The sequence below is a fragment of the Ovis canadensis genome, chromosome 12 (genome assembly GCF_042477335.2).
Source record: "Ovis canadensis isolate MfBH-ARS-UI-01 breed Bighorn chromosome 12, ARS-UI_OviCan_v2, whole genome shotgun sequence".
Classification (NCBI taxonomy): domain Eukaryota; kingdom Metazoa; phylum Chordata; class Mammalia; order Artiodactyla; family Bovidae; genus Ovis; species Ovis canadensis.
This window is the reverse complement of record NC_091256.1, coordinates 61626580-61643257: the sequence shown is the minus strand read 5'-3', so window position 1 is coordinate 61643257 and position 16678 is coordinate 61626580. Positions and strand designations below refer to the sequence as shown.

The following is a 16678-nucleotide window of genomic DNA, read 5'->3' as shown; positions in this document are numbered from 1 at the left end:
AAGTGTCTGTCTCATTCCTGCCGTGGGGGTACCGGCGTCAGAGGTGAAAGAAGAGGCAGAGGCTGGAGCTTTCTGGAGAATTTACTGACCAGCAGGGGTGGGAGTCACAGTGAGGCGCCCGACCGGGGATGCTCTGGGCAGGGTGGCCGCACTTGCCACAGCAGGGTTCGGGGGCCTTATTGCTGGGCCAGGGCCTACCCCGGGCCCCTGCCCCACGCCCCTACTGCAGGCCCTGTGAACGCACACGCCTCATGCACGTGCTCCCGTGTGCAGACGTGGGTGCACCGGGGTCCCACCCCTTCCCTGCCGCGCGCCCGGCTCCCGGCCGCACTCTCCTCCAGCAAAGATGGCTCCAGCTCCGGGAACCAGAAAGATGGACGGAGAGACAGACGCAGGCACACAGGAGGCCTCCAGCTTCAAGCGGCTGACGTGGTCCCAGGCTGGGCACGTGGCCCCGCCTGCATCCCAGGTGCCGCTGCCCCCGCCCCACCCCGACCCCCTTTATAAAAAGAAGAGGAGACAGCACCTTCCGCCGGACGCGCCCGACAGCCTTGGGCGCCCTGGCCCGGGCCGGCCGTCCAGTCCCGTGAGCGTGGGCGCGGTGGCCGGCGGCCCCGCGAGTCCTGCGCGCGGCTCAGAGGTGCCGCGGGCTCGGGTGGCCGTTGTGGTAGAGTTTCTGCTTCACGTGCACCATGTTCCCGGCCGCCTCCTCGAACGGCCTGTGTGGCCGCCGGCCCAGCTCCCGCAGGCTGCACAGCTTGGGCAGCCAGGTCCACGAACCGTCTGTGGGACCGGGGGCACGGTCAGGGGGCGGGCGTGGTGAGTGGGGCTCGGGCGGGCGGGGCTTTGGCTCGGGGAGGGGACTGTGGGCGGGGCTCGGGTGGGGTGTAGCCCCTGCAAGGAAGGAGCCCTGCCAATGTGCCCGCGCCAGCACTCACCGTAGCGCCGGCCGGCCCTCCAGGCGCGCACGGCGCAGTGCAGGACGCCGTCCATCCACACCAGGAACCAGCTGATGCAGAAGCCGAGTAGCAGCCCCAACATTAGGTCGATCTCCTGCTTGGTGACGTTGTCTGTCACGAAGTAATTCTCCGAGGCGTCCACCACAGACTGGTCCCCGTCGTACGGGATCACGTAGTGGACGTGGTGCCTGGGGGCGGCAGGGCGGGCTGGCACCTGTCCCGCGGGGCGGGCGGGGACCCCGCAGTAAGCCGCACCCGTTCACCTGCTGGGATCTTTGAAGCAGCCCTTGTGGGGAGCTGAGGTGGGAAGGGACCAGCGCACTCGCCTAGGACCCAGGTCACTGGTGGGTCCCAGGCGGGAGGCTGCCCTGCCCAGAGGGTGGGAGTGTGCGAGGTCAGAGGTTAGCGTGAAGTTCAGTTGCCCGTATGCATACCCTCCTCCCTTCTCCCCCCAGCCCCGGGCTCAGAGGCGACGCCTATTAGGTCATAGGCACACAGCACAGGTAAAGGCGTTCCAGGGTGAGAGCCCAGGCAGGGTATCCCCGCCCAGTGAGAGTCACAGCCCACCTGTGGGCCTGGCTCCTCGCCACTGCCCCCCTGGCCTCTCCCTCCCAACCCTGCAGTCACCCTGCCCTCTCCTCCAAGGAAAGCCACAAGTGATGAGCCTGCCTTGGGCATCTGGTCCCCTTTGGCTCCCCATCCCTTGCAGGAACCTCCCCTGCCCCCACTGTCTGTGCTGGAGGCCCAATGGCACCCCTGGACCTGCCCCACACAAGTCCCTAATCCTGGCATGGGAGCCATAAACGACCTCCTGGACGACCACGGCCCCTGGCATTCCAGCACCCACCAAGGCTGGGCCGTTCCCCTCAGCCTCCCCTCCCTCGGCAGTCCAGTCTGAGGCCACTGACCCCTCCAGGCCCTCTCCTGCCTCTGATGGCCACAACGAACTTTCCCCACTAAGCTCTCTCCAGCCTGCCCAGATCCTCTCTTTCTCTAGGAAGCCCTCTGGGCCTAGCAATCCTAGGGATCCTAGGCAAGGTGTCCCTGCCCAGGAGGCCAGTACCCAGGACACCAGACTGAACTCCAGGTCCTCCACTCTCGCAGGAGAGCTGGAGAAAAGGAGCTGCTGGTCTTGGGTGCCCATTGCACCCTGAATCCCCAGTCACCCTCACCAGCTGTGGTCCCTCCTCTGGCCCTGAAGGGTCATTGCCACCCTGGGGTCCTCCTGCCTGGCTCTCTTCCTACTGAGCCTCTCAACTGGCTTCTTCAACCCTCCACCCCCACCAAGTCCCCACCTTCCCCCCACGTCTGCTCCAAGCTCCAGCTGCCTACATGGCATCTCCACGTGGGATCTACAGACACCTCAAACTTGCACCTAAAAATAGCTCCTCCCTCCCCAAGCCCGCTTCTCCCCATCTTCCCTTCAATTACATGTCGACACCTCTGCCTGTCTCCAGCTAAAAGTCCCTGTCCCCACCTCACAACTGGATATGCTCCATGCCCCCTCCCCCACAGAGGACCTTCTCAAAAACAGTAAACCCCACAGGTCATCCCTGACCACAGGCCCTTACAGCTCCTCCCTCACAGACACCCGCCGCACCAGCAGGAGCCACCCAGCTCCTTTCTCCCAGTGAGGATGGCAGCCCCTTTTCACACCCCTCTGCTACCCCTGGGGACTCCTGGGGCCCATCCCCCTCAGCTAGACTGGAGTGTGACCAGGCTTGGTTGGGGAGGGGGTGCACCTTGGCCACCACAGCCCCATGAGCAGACCCAGCTTATTTGACAAGGACTGCCTGACACATGGCAGCCATAGCTCACGTGATCACATTTCACCAATAGCTCTTATTGGTCATCAGTGAGAGACGGAGAATTCTTGACTGCCCACAGTGTGTAGCAGTGGCCAGCCCCCAGGAGAGGATGCCCTTAGTCACCTGTTCGCAGTCCCATCGCCCTGACCAGGCCAGGCCCGGCAGCTGAGAACACTGAGCCCCCGCCTCCTGCGTTCCTGCCTCCTGGGCCCCCATAGGGAAGGTCATCCTCCGGACCACCACTTCCCACCCATGGACAGGACAGGAAACTTGAAGATGGGGTTGCCAAGGAAGCCAGAAATGCCCCTGCAAGTAAGACGAGGGCAAGCCCCAATTTTACTTAGGTGCCTGGAACCTCCAGGGGATTGAAGGTCTTGACCTGTGCCCCCATCGTTGGTCTGGCATCTGCCACTCATCCCCTGCCCCTTGCCCTACTCCTTCCTCCAAGTCAGGCAGACCCTGGGGGATGGGTGGGGTTCAGGTCACCCATGTGCACACGTATTTCTGTGATGTGTACATACATGTGTCCTGCCTGGGCCACGCATGTTGCATGTGTCTACTTGAGGTTGGATGCATGTTGTGTATACACGCCAGCCACATGCACAGGACCCGGCATGTATACCATGAATTCGGCCCATGAGCTCCACACGTGTGCAAGGGCACACGCGCCTGGGGCCGAGCATGTTGCGTGTCACATGGGATGCACATGCACTGGGCTTGCACACAGCCCTTCTCTGTGGGCCCCATGGCATATGCACGGTGAGCGCCCACAGACAGCCTATTGGCACGCACGCTCCACAGCATTTATACACGTGTCCTCTGCATAAAAGTCTCTGTACTGGCATGTGGAAGGCACAAGTGTGTGTGCGCTTTCTCTGCATATGGGGTGTACACACAGGTAGACTCCATTGTGGCAGTGCATGTACATGGTTTGTACACAGAGGCCTCATGTGCAAGCCTGTGCCCTGCAGACATTCACCACGCCCACAGGGCGCACACGGTGCTGTATATTGTTACACACATGTACTGCGCATACACATACATGTTGTCAGTGTACAAGAATAGTTTGTACACGGAATTTTACATCCTGTATGCAGCAGTGCATACAAAGCACACACATATGAACACATACACACGTGGAAACAACGCTACAGTTGGGTGACTCTTGTGTTGTTTGTGTCTAAACTGTGCACATGGGCCTCACTGTAGCTTGCACTCCATGGGGATTTCTTTTACACCATCCATGTGTACTCTGGACATTACATATGATGCATACACACACCCTGAGCAAATACACACTGAAAACACACCCTGTCTGCCCAGATGGGCCCGTGGTGTGATGTTCGGGTACATATGTGCTGGTCACAGTACCACAGCCCTCACATGGAAAATGGGCCTTATAAATGTCGATGGAGCCGAAACTTGGGCCAGTGCCGTGCACACCTCCAGTGTCCGGGAGGGTCTTGGGACCCTGCTCAAACTCCAGTCCACGTTGGCCCAGTTAGTGTGGAGCTGACCTGCCATTCTTCGGCCTCTGAGTGTGTGCTTGGGGCAGGAATACAGGGACCTCAGGGGGTGTGGCCACCCAGCCAATACTCAAGATGATTTTTGGCCATCACACGGCACACGTGAGGGCCATTTACATACTTGTCTCCACCTGCCCTGATGCCCATGTTCTGCTTCAACACCCAGTCTGCACACACAGGCGTGTAGCATGTTTAGTGAGGCATGAAACTGATCTCACACACACACCCCTAGCCCAGTATGTGTGCACACATCCCTGGAGCAGAAGTGCAGGGCAGGGTCAAGAACACAAGTTCCCTACCGGCCACACAGCCTCAGGCAAGTCCGTCTGCTCAGCCTCTGTCCACTCTCACGGCCCCAGTGTGTGGGCTTCCTGCGGGGCTGAGGGACTGCTGCGTGTGCGCACATGTATATGCACAGACGGTACACACATGCGCGTCTCATGAGAAGATGTTTATTTCATACATGGACATACAAACATGCATGGCCAGGAAGACTCCATCACTACATGTGCACAGAATGGGGGGGGTGTCACAAAGTGGGCACAGGGGCCTGGGCGCTCCCCTCCCTCTGCTTGACCTTGAGCAGACTCCATCCCCGGCCTCAGTTCCTCCTGGACAACCAAAGGGGGTGGGCAGATGCCCCTCAAGGGAGGCCTTGCCCACCTTGACCTTCTGCTCCTCCCCCTAGCTGGCTCCCAGGAAAGTTCAGGGACAGAGCTGGGGGCCCCGGGAGGAGGGTGTCCTCTGTGGGCAGGAGCCCTCCTGGGACACCAGGCTGGGCGGCTGCTCTCCTGGCCTCCAGGCCTTGGACTAGTTCTGCCCATCACCCTGCAGGGCCTTTCTCTAAAGGCCATATGGGAGGGGGTCCTCTCCCCTTCCGGAACACCCTGTGCAGATGGAGCCTGACCAGTCCTTCCCCCACCCAGCCTGGCAGAGCCTCGGCAGCCCCCACCAGCCTAGCCCAGCTGGGCCCTGCAGCCCGGCCTGCGTGGGGCTCGCCACTTCCACCGACATGTGTGATCACGCGTGAGCCCCTCTGGGCGCAGACTCACCGGCCACAGTTGCAGTGGCAGACGCGGTCCTCGCCCCGCAGGTGCGGGAGGATGTAGTTGTGGAATCGGTCCAGCAGCGCGTTCATGTCCATCAAGCACGCGATGGCCTGGAAGAGCCCATGACCGGTCAGCGCCGAGAAGCGAGCGGCTGGGCCGGGGACCCCAGGCCGGGGCCGGAGCACTGGGGACGGGGGAGCGCAGGGCAGCCGGGGATGGGGGAGCGCAGGCCGCGCGGGCCCGTAAACAAGGCGCGGGAGGGGGAGGCGGTGCGCGGGCGCGGGAGGCGGGAGCGGGTGCGGGGAGCGGGCGCGCGGGAAGCCCCTCCGCTCACCATCACGATCGACGCCCCCAGAATCATGAAGATCATGGTGTTCGCGCTCATGGACATCGGGCGGGGCCGGGCCGGGCCGGAGCGCCGCCCCCCGGCCCCGGCGCCCCCCCGGCCCCGGCCCGATGCTGAGCCCCCGCCGCCTCCGCAGAGGTCAGCCCGCCGCGCACCCACCGCTGCTGGCCGGGGAGGAGGCGCGGGGCCGGCGCGGGGCAGGGGACGCGGCGCTCCTGGGGTCCTCGGCCGCCCGGCCCGCGCGCTCGCCGCGCCCGCCGCGCTCCGCTCCGCCCTCGGCCCTGCCTCCCGCCCTGCGCGCGGCGCGGCTCCGGCCCCCTCCTCCTGCGGCCTCCCCCGCGCCCGCCTGCCGGGAGGGATCTCGCCGCCCGCGGCCGCCCGCCCCCGAGACGCCGGCCGGACCCCTCCCCGGGGGCCGCAGGGCCCGCTCGCCCCCATGTGGCCAGGGCCTGCCCTGGCTGCCAGCCCAGAGCCCCGGGACCGCGGGCCGCGTCCCGTCCCGCCCCGCCAGGGCTATCCTGTAGAGGCCCGGGCTTCCTTCCGCTCTCCTCCTCCCCTCTTCTCAGCTGGAGGCCCCTCCTCCCCGCAGCCCGGGGTCGCGGGGTTGAGGGGCTGCGGACCGGCTGGTCGGCACCCAGCCCTCTATGGCAAGAGGCTGCCTTTAGTGGAGGGGCTGCAGGGCGGCTGCCAGCTAGATCACTCCAGAGCCATGGCCCCATGGCCCAACGACAGAGGCCAGAAAAGGCCAAAGAATCCCCCGTTGCGGGGGGCAGAACCAGCCTCAGCTTCAGCTCTCTTTAGGGGTAGACCTGGAAGGTCAGAGGCCTGATCTGGCTGCCCCATAATGCTGGGGGTTGGGGAGGGAGCCCTGCATATGACAGGCCCAACCTGTCATATGCAGCCCAGGACCACTCCCCCTCCACCCCCGCCCCCCAACTCCCTGCCCAGCTTCCTGCAGGGACTTAAGGTTTTCCACTGCTGCAGAAATCAGGAGGGCTCACCAGACAGTGGTCCCAGCTCCTGGGGCAGGGGCTATATTCCTGGGGCAGGGGCTTATGAACAGGTAAGCCCTCTGGATGGTGCCAGGGAACACCTCGTGACTCACATGCCTGGGACTGCTGTCCAAGGGCCCTGACTGGGGGGCCAGGCAACTCAGGATGAAGCCAAGATGACCATCAACATCTATTTATTGGACAATGGCAGGTTCTTTCCCAAAAAGTACAGCCTGTTGCTTTATTCAGGGATTTGTACATTCCAGCCAGTTAGGGGAGCCGGGAAAGGGATGCTCGGTGAGAAGTGGATGTCTTGGAGGTCATGTGCTATCAACCGTTTGTTTCTTTTTCAGTTAAAGAAAAACCATAATCGAGATCCCACTCCTAAGTGAAAGTGAGATGGGAAAAACTTGATTGTTTGTGATCTGGCATGTATCTTCTCATTTCATATGTACAGTTTATTGGGTACTGCTACCGTCCACCGGCAGAATACCTACAGGTAAAAACAAATATCAGGGAGGGAAAAGTATTAACAAAAGGAAGTTCAAAAGATGGCTTCAGGCGGGTGGCGGCCGGGCGCCAGGGGGGCTCAGTAGAAGCAGACAGTGTGCAGGAAGGTCCTGCCGCTCTTCTCCTCGAACTCCTGCAGCAGCTCGTCGATCTCATTCTCCATGTCCTCCGTGTGCTGGATCTGGAGTGGACAAGAGACCCACCTTGAGCCGCTGCCCCGTGAGGGGAACCCGCAAGGGACAGGGACACAGAGCAGCAGCAGCCAGAGGCCAGCTCAGGCGAACATGCACTTTAGACACTCGCCGCTGTGCTGTCCCCCAAAATGGCAGACCCAACCTGCCCATGTCTTCCTGCAAGGAAGCCCAAAGGCTGTCCTGTGCACAGCACGGTGTCGGGCAGCACCCTGTGCACACCCTGCCAGCTGCCACTAGTGTCTCCCAGCTGAGGCCCACTGTGCGTGCAGACGTGGTGAGATGGCCCCTGGTGGAGAACCACTGCCTTGGGAGGAGGCATGACCAAGGGCAGCCCTCGGGGGGCCTGGGTCTGGCCTAAGGCTGAGGCAGCTTGGTGCCCTAGTCTCGGCCTGCAAGCACTACCTCTCCTCTGCAAGCTCTCACAAGCATGACCCAGGTGGGTGTCATGTGTGCTATTTCTAGGATGCGTCATCCCCTTCAGCCCTTTCTCTTGTATGATGGCCTGATCATAAGTGCAACGGCTGGAGCTTCAGCAGCCACCCTGGACCATGTGACACACTGGGAACAGAAGTTGTGCTGGGCACAGTAACAAGAGAGCAGGGGCCGGGGCCCTCACACAGCAAACACATTCACGCCTGCCTGTCTCTATACTTCTTGGTTAAACCACTTGTTTTCCTCATTTTCCAATCACTCAGTTAGTTGGCTTAAATGCAGAAACCGCGGGTGAAGGTATGACAAAGCATAGCAGTTTCTCCTTGGATGGGTTCTTTTGCACCACTAAGAGGAAATGTCTGGCTCTAAGCACAGCTACACAGCAGGCATGAAAGAACCTGATGTTTCCTGCACAAGGGAGGATGTCCACGGCCACTTGTGGAGGGCCAGATGTCTGGAGTGATAAGCCCAGAGGACGAAGAGGACCAGCACCCTTTAACACCATCTCTGGGGCTCCCAAGCTTCAGTAGGTGTTGGGGTTCTGGCAGGAGGCCTGTGTCCATGGAACCAGCACCGGGTAGGGCACTCTCTACAGCAACTGACCAGTCTAAAATGCTCAGAGGGGGATTCTCTAGCCAGAACCGACTTGCTGACCCTCATACTTGTGGGCACCTCCGCAGTTCTGGGTTGTAACCTTTGGAAATAATCTGAACATGAACTGAGTGGCTCATCAGTTTCCTGCTGAAGCCCTGGTGTGCAGGAGGCGGCCCAGGCAGGCTGATACTCACACACTGGCAGAGCTCGCAGATGAGGAACGCCCCCAGCGTGGCCTCCTCATGGTTGTCCTGGATGTCCACGTTGATCACATGCACGGGCTGGCAGGTCTCCTGCTCCCTGGAATTCAGATCTGACCATGACAGAAGGACGGAAGTCAGAGGCCTCAGAATCAGAGCGCAGGAGGGTCTGTGATACCCAACTGCCCTGGCCTCCGGGGACTACAATTAAGGACCCACATCAGGTATCTAACCAGGCTGCACACTCCCTGCCACCCCTGAGCCTCATGCTGAACACAGCTGTGCTGGGAAGAAAGCTTGTGCTCAAGTGGGACCCCTAGCAGCTTGGTCACACTCACCAACACCACCCAGCCTACCGTGCACGGGACAGTAACAATGCCCTCACTCGCAAAGGACCAGGTCCCAGTTCCTCTGCACCATGCATGCTCTTTCCGTGCCAAAAAGACCCTTAGCACACATGATGCTGTCACCAGCAGGGGTGGTTTTGCCCTTATGAACAAAATTACACAGAAGACCACCGTCTCCTGCCCTCCCAGGGCCCACAAAGCTCAAGGGTCCTTTGTCCACTTCTCTGTGGCCTCACCCAACTTCCCCTGCTCACAGGAGCCCACAGACACACTGATTCTTTAGGACCCCATGGACTGTAGTCCGCCGGGCTCCTTCATCCATGGGATTCTCCAGGCAAGAGTACTGGAGTGAGTCGCCATGCCCTCCTCTAGGGACAGACACACCAGGAATCTTTAATCTGCCCTGGGCCAGGACCAGGGACCGCCCACAGGGGCTGGGCTGCCTCAGAAGCACCGGATACACAGCAGGGTGGAGGGCATGGCCTTGGTTAGCTCCACAGTGCAGGGTCTGGCCCTGGGGCTGGCTCACCTTCCACCACCTGGTCGTACACTCGCTCTTCACAGGTGAGGATCAGGTCAAACAGGTCTTTGCAGTTCTGGAACCTTTCTGGCCGGGGCTTGATCCTCTTATTTCTGTCCAGCATGTGTAAAATGCCATTCTGCGTATAGCTGAGTACTCGAATTAAGGAACTTTCAGTAAAGACCCTTGTCATTCAGTGTAGCAGCCCAGGCAGCTCAGCACCCCAGGCAGGGCCACCTCCCCAGCAGGAGCATCAGGACGGTGAAGGTGCGGGGTGGGGGTAGGGGGTTGGCGCGCAGAATGTGCTACAGTCCCTGCAGAAGACAGGGTGGGGATGAGTGCCTCCAGCTCAGTGTCTGGACACACACCCCTCAGCCTACCAGGCTGCCTTTATACCCACACCTTTCCAGGAAGCAGACCAAGTGTCTACAGCCTTCTCTTCTGTGTCCCCCAGATCACGGATCGAACCCCTGCCCCCTGCAGTGGAAGTGCGCAAGTCAAGTCCCTAATGGCTTCTTTTGTCCTACAGCATCTTGGCCAGCGCCCACGATGAACCGCAGCCCTTCGCCAAGAGACTGAGCTCACATGGAGACCCAAGTCTGGCTCAGTCACCGCAGTGAGGAGATCGAGAAACCCACCCAAGAAAGGACATGTCAGTGGCAAGAAGTGTGTCCAGGAGGGAGAAGCCTTGGGTTAACTGAGGGCAGAGTCAAGGAGGCCCAGGCCTGGGTCCCTTGGAGCTTGGATGGGACACACGGGTCCCACAGTCAGGGTCTGTGCCAAGTAGGTGGCCCCAAGCTGGAGATGCCTCCCCAGGGATCCATACAAGGCCCCACCCAAAGGCCGAAGGGGCTGTGTCCTTGGCCCCAAGGGAGGGCTCGCCACTCCAAAGATGGGGCCTGTAGTCTCTAAGGGCCATTCTGGATAGTGTGGGACAAGCATGTCACCCACTCTACTGAGGGACACAGATTAGTTGATTTAGGAACTCTGAGTGGTACATTTACTGTCTTTCCCAGATTTTAAATTAAGATAGTTTATTTAAACAAGCTCATATTACTCAAACCACATTTCCTACCATCCTGGATGGTGAAAACTGCTTTTAACATGTAGAGTTTTCATTTGAAAAGATACCTGTTAGTGGGCAGGGGGGATGTTTTTGGCTCTGGCCACTTTCTAGAAGAGTGTAATGACTGTGGCACCGCACTCTGGCCTGCATCCCTGGCTGCCTGCCGTGGCTGTGCTGCCACACCGAAGTCGGCCTTCCCAGAACCCAGTCTTTTGGATGCCTGGCACCCACGTCCAGGGAACATGGGCCAGCCTGGCATCCATGTCCAGTGGAACATGGGCCAGGGAGGCCCTACGTGGGGCAGGCTGGTGGAGGAGGCGCCTACATCCCCACGCTGGCTGAGACCTGCTGCCAGACAGCCCAGCTTCAGGGTACACCGAGACTCACAGTGACAGCCACAAGAAGGCCACCAGGCACTCAGGAAACTGCTCATCAGGGTTCCCAGCAGCCCTGCAAAGCCCCTCCTCCTTTCCTCGACCCTCAGGTATTCACAGAGATGACCCAACAGATGAAATTCAGGTGATGTAACTAAGGAGAAAGGACTGAGTTGAGAGATTAAACCCGCTCGCTCCCTGGTCGGTGCAACAGGATAGGGGTAATGGTGGCCTCTGGGGCTATTCTCCAGCAAATATCTGAGAAGCAGGGTCCAGGCCGTGCTGGGCAGGACCAAGGCCAGCATATGCTCGAAGCCCTTGAGGGTGAAGCTGCAAACCACCGGATTCACAGGACCCAACTGAACTCCCGCTTCACACCTTGGGGGACAGGAAAAGTGGGGAACAGGACAGGGAGAGTTGTCTGCCACCAAGATGAAGCGTTTATTAGGGTCTGGCTTCTGAGGGAAGGCCCACCCATCTGGGGTCCAACCAGGTGGGAAGGACATGTTAGTCCCCTAGGACTACCCCCATGGATCCTCAGGTGGCCAGTGCTGACCCTGGGCCCAGGTGCAATGGTGAGCCTGGCTGAGCACAGTAGGTCAAGGGCCAGCTGACCCGCCACGGCAGGGAGCCTCCTCGAGGAAGGGAAGTTGGCTGGGGCCTCCCCTGCAGTCCACACACTTGTCAGAAACCAACCCCTTGACGGGTGTGGAAAGTAAAAGTGAAAGTTGCTCAGTCATGTCCGACTCTTTGCGACCCCATGGACTGTACAGTCCAGGGAATTCTCTAGGCCAGAATACTGGAGTGGGTAGCCTTTCCCTTCTCCAGGGCATCTTCCTAACCCAGGGATTGAACACAGGTCTCCCACATTACAGGTGGATTTTTTACCAACTGAGATATGAGGGAAGTCCAAGCAGGCTCAAAACTCCAATCCAAGTGAACGGAGGCCCCGGTGGATGCGGGCAGAGAACGCAGCATCCAGGCTCCCACCCCCACTCCAGCTCCAGTCCTGGGGTGGTGTCCATGCACCCCCAGCCCCTTGGCCTTCAGACAGTGCATCCCAGCTACTCTCACCTGGGGCTGCTGAAGGATGGCTGGGGCGCCTCCCTTGCTGTGTGATTGCGGCATCTCAGGGCCGTGGGGGGGCGGTCCTGGAGAAGACAGGAGGGTCTGCCTCCTGCCAAGCGAAGCACAGAGGATGGTTTTGAGACACTTGGGGGTCTTAGCCATCGAAAGACACACACCCTACTGTCAGAAGAGATGTGCTCTTTAGCAGCTTCTCCATGAACAACCATGGGTCACTGAAGCAACCCCACGGGGGAACGCCTGGTTCAGGATGGGGTCCTCAGGGACTGTCCTGACAGTGCAATAGAACACAGCAGGCACAGGGTGACTCATCTCCAAAGTTCAAGAGCAAAAGGCAGGCACACCAATGAGCTGGAGACACACCCGTGGGCACCATGAGCTGGCCTGAAGGCCGCCTGCTAGGGGAGCCGCACCTGCTCATGACTGGAATATCCAGGGCCTCTGGCCTGTTCTAGGTCAAGGTAGCTTTTCAGAAGTGAGGTCTGGCCCTTACACAGGTGTCCTCAGCTCACAAAACAGGTTCAGTTGAACGTTTTTGCCTCAACAGCAATTCTCAGAGAAACGGGCCTCAACAATCCACCTGGCAACCATGACAGACGGGCACCCACAGGCAGGGCCTTACTGAGCCCTCAGCAGTGTGAGGCAGCTGACCCTGTGGACCGCAAGCACGTGGCAGCTCCTGCCTCCCCAGGAGCAGGTGGGGGTCGACTCAGCTGTGCAGAGGTGCCCATCAGAGGAGGGCCCAGGAGGGTGAGCTGAAGGGGCCGGGTAGACACAGAGCAGGGCCCTGGCACACAGCCCATGCCGGGAGCCTGGGGTCCAAGCAGAGATGTGCCCATGAAGGCAGACAGCTGAGGGCGGGGGTGGGGGCAGATGAGCCAAAGTGAAAAAGCGTTAGCTGCTCAGCTGTGTGCAACTCTTTGCAACCCCATGGACTGTAGCCCACCAGTCTCCGCTGTCCATGGAATTCTCCAGGCCAGATGCGCAAGGCAGACAAAGGGATTCCACGGAGGGCAGACACACCGGAAGAACCCCAAGTCAGGGTGAGATGCTCCCCTGAAGGGTATGGGTTTAAGAGTGGAGCCCAGACCCCATGTCCCTACTCAGCCCAGAGGCCCACCAGGGTCTGGCTTCCCTGAGGATGGAAATACTTCCCAGAAGGTGAGACAGGTCAGTCTGGATTCCTGCAAATATCGCCCAGTACACAAGATGGAGACAAATCCAGGAAAAGCAGAGCTCAGAACACTGAGAAGAGAAGCAGGGTCTCTGGGAAGAGACAGAACCCTGAGAAGGAGGGAGCAGGGTCAGGGCAGTGCAGCTCCACACCTGTTGGAAAGGGGCTTCAGGACAATACTGTCCACCACCACCCACATTCACTCCCCACAAGCAGGCTCTGGAGCCCAGCTCTGACCACGCACTGGGGGCTCTCAGATCGGGCAGGCGGGGTGACTTGGGCAGGCCCCAGTCTGACTACCATGACAGGAGCTTCACCAACGAAGGATGTCGCGGTCTAACCACCATGATGGTAGTCTTGCCAAGAGAGGATACCCTTGTCCAAGCTGCGCCCCGGACACTGACCCATCAGAGCCCGAGGACATCCTGGCCCATCTACATCAGGACCTCTGCTCCTGCACACCACCAGGCCGAGCCTGTCATCTCCTGTTTCAGGGCTGAGCTTGGGATGTGAACCGGGATCCTTTGGTTGGGCTTGCCAGATGGGCTGTGCCCCCAGAGGACACTCGGCTCAGGCATCCTCCTACCTGACTTGAGTTCCAGTTCTGAGCTCATTCCAACAGGAACGGAAGCTGCAAAACCCCTCATGCAGGGGCCCAAAGCTTCTGGGGAAGGTACTCGAAGGCAGGGACCAGCCCCCAGCTGCAGAGCTCAGGCACTCGCTGCCCCGGACAGGTGACAACTGGCTACGCCCTGGGCAAGAGCTGAGGCTTCTGCAAACCCCACCGGGCCAAGCAGAGCACCAAGGTCAGCAGGACCCTGCACCCCTGGAAGCCCACAGTAACCTCCCAACTCCAAGTCCAGCAGTCTGGAGCCCTGGTCAGCTGCCCTGCTCTCTCCTCTGCTGATTCAAGAGGGTCAAGATTACCCTCAGACCCCTTCCAGTCCTGAGGCAGGAAGCCAGGAGCCCCCTCCCTGCACGTGAAGCCTCCAGGCACGGAGGGATGAGCAGCTCAGCAGGGAAATGGGCCTCCCACCCCATCTGGGAACAATTCAATCATTTCACTCAAATTTTAGCCTCATCACATAGCAACAACCTTGCTACCTCACTTCGGATGAGCGCCAAGGCTGCACAGGGTCACCCTTGCCCATGGCCTCCCCATGCCACCTACAATCTGCTGTCACAACTACCCAGGGTTTTGTGTCAAAGCCACTGGCCTGTAAAAAAGCACAAACCCAAGAAGCACAGGTGCTGGCCACCAGAGGGCAGGCTAGACCCAACCCTGTCTCCATGGGACCATTTGTGACAACCACATGCTTGTTAAACAGCCACGTCCCCAGATAGAAGACTTCAGATCACAGTGGGTGTCTCAAACGCGTGTGCTGCAAATAGGACACCCCGGAGGACAGCACAGGGCCACACGGGAGGTGTAACTGTGCCATTACATCTGTGCCACAGGTATTATGTGCAAAAAGAATAAAAATCAGAAAAGCAAACCTCTTGGATAGAGTGCTCCAAACAGCTGGAGGCCACAGGCACCAGAGGGGACCACCCGAGGGGACTGGGCCTGGGCCAGCGGGGCTACAGGCAGCCGGCAAAGGGCAGGATAGACCGAAGCAGAGACCCAGCCACAATTCCCCAAACTGCAACTCAGCAGCACAGCTGCTGTGGATGGGCCAAAGTCAGTAAAGAATGGACTGGAAACCAGCAAATACATTTCATTTGCAATCATGTCCTACATGTAACCAGCTGCACCACACTATTCACAGGCCTGGGCTCCAGGGCACGGTTGCCCCCATCCCCTGCACACACGGAGACACACACACACACAAACACACACCTGGAACTTAGCCTGGGCTCGCAGATGGGGGTCTGATCAACCAGCACTGCCCCCAGCGCTCCCTGGATGGACACAGCATGAGGGGCTCCATGTGCCTGGCCACCTCCGCATGGGGGGTGAGAAACCACTGTATCTCTTCTTCAAAGGAAACATTGCCACCCGCCCACCGCCCCCCACCCCCCGGCAAAATGGTGTTAAAAACAAAACTGGGGCACCAGAACAAGGACTGTGACACTCAGTGTAACCGGAAGGATCCATGAGGTCAAAGGTCAGGGTCTCATTCTTAAGTCAGCCTGAAAGGAGCAGGTGACAAGCATATCATTAAACCAGAGTTGGTATCAGCAGACTTTTAAATAAGGTTGACTGCTATCCAAATCAGGTAAAAGGCTACGTTCATTTGAGAAAAAGCTCAAGAAAATAGAACTTTTAAAAAAGAAATTGGCTGGATAAATAAAAACACAATGGGGAATATATCTTTAGTCTTAGTGTTTTGTTTTAAATAGACACATACCTGTCCCCCAGCTGTCTGTGTGCAACATCAAAGAAACATTAAACTCGAAACAAAAGTGAAAGCTTGAGTCCTAGGTTGGAGCATTTTAGTGATAATTAACTTATTTTTAAAAACTTTTTGAGAAAAAAATCCTGATAGTCAATTAACTCTGCAAACATCAAATCACTTCTATGCAGAATGGTTCGACAACAGAAGAGACCCCGAGCACTGTACAGTGGGCGGGGGGGAGGGTGTGTGGTGACACTCCGGGAGCCTCTTCTGGCCACCCACCACTGCCCACCCTCCAGCAGCGCTGAGCAGATCTGCCCCAAACACTGTGAGTTCAAGGAAAAATAAAATGACCCCCTCCCTCACTGAAACTCCAGTTACTGTTTGAAGCAGAAACAGCCCCAAAGTCCAGGGTGGCCCCTGACCCAGACGCCCCCAACTGAGCCCGCTCAGAGAGGGTTGAGCTTGGCCCTTGAGACAATGCAGTTGGCATGAGAAAATGAACTGTCTGGATAAGATGGCTGGGGGCTGGTCCCAGACACCAGTGGTCACTGCAAACCAACCCATGCCCAGCAGGGCTCCCCTTGGGGACCTGTGGTAGCAGCCAGGGTCTGGAGGTGTCTGGGAAACACTGTAGCCAAGGGAAGAAGGGCCATGAGCCCCAAGGGCAGGATAGAAGCTGTGAGGCCACGGGAGGAGAGGCACTGGCCTGTGTCCCCTGGTACCTACGGGACCCTAACCCAAAGGCGGCCCAGCAGAGCCTGTCCCAACAGGTTTCCCACTCTTTTTTTCTGGGGGTCACGGTGACAGCACCATGTCCTGACAGGGCGGCTATGCCCCTGAACATGATCCAGGGAGATACAGGTTCCATGCCAGGGAAAGGCCCTCCCCAAGAGCACCTGTGACACCCCTCAATCTCCACCTCCTCCCGGAGTGGACATGTGCTCCAAAGATACCCTGGACAGGTCCCTCACTTCAGAGGATGGCGTTGGGAAGGTGCAGGTTCACCTGTGGACAGGGGATGTGGGGCCGGTGGGGGGAGCACCTGCTGGCAACAGCTCTGGCCTGAGGCCTCAGGTGTGCTCTCTCCTCTGGACCACATCATCTTGAGGAGGGGTCAGTGCTGGAGTGGACATAGCTACACCAGCATCCCAGCTCAGGT

General features: G+C 59.1%; 2 protein-coding genes across 3 annotated transcripts in view; both read right to left on the bottom strand.

Annotated features, from left to right (window-relative positions):
- Positions 1 to 63: 63 nt before the first annotated feature.
- Positions 64 to 6200, bottom strand: TMEM240 (transmembrane protein 240). The gene is made up of 4 exons (XM_069544886.1): positions 5677 to 6200; positions 5346 to 5452; positions 939 to 1147; positions 64 to 783 (listed from the first exon to the last, which is right to left on the bottom strand). The coding sequence occupies exons 1-4, from the start codon at positions 6124 to 6126 to the stop codon at positions 635 to 637; spliced, it is 915 nt and encodes a 304-aa protein (XP_069400987.1). The 5' UTR covers positions 6127 to 6200; the 3' UTR covers positions 64 to 634.
- A 657-nt stretch (positions 6201 to 6857) lies between these two features.
- Positions 6858 to 16678, bottom strand: part of SSU72 (SSU72 homolog, RNA polymerase II CTD phosphatase) — a 25126-nt gene continuing 15305 nt past the window's right edge. The window contains exons 1-4 of one of the 2 annotated variants that reach the window (XR_011247737.1): positions 11992 to 12309; positions 9487 to 11295; positions 8605 to 8723; positions 6858 to 7371 (exon numbers count right to left, since the gene is read on the bottom strand). Coding sequence is in view for 1 of the 2 variants with exons in the window: in XM_069545906.1 (XP_069402007.1) it covers positions 7270 to 7371; positions 8605 to 8723; positions 9487 to 9626 (361 nt within the window). In the remaining variant the exon portion in view is untranslated. Of the gene's footprint in view, positions 7372 to 8604; positions 8724 to 9486; positions 11296 to 11991; positions 12310 to 16678 lie in introns of those variants that run through there. The other variant, XM_069545906.1, reaches the window with a different exon arrangement.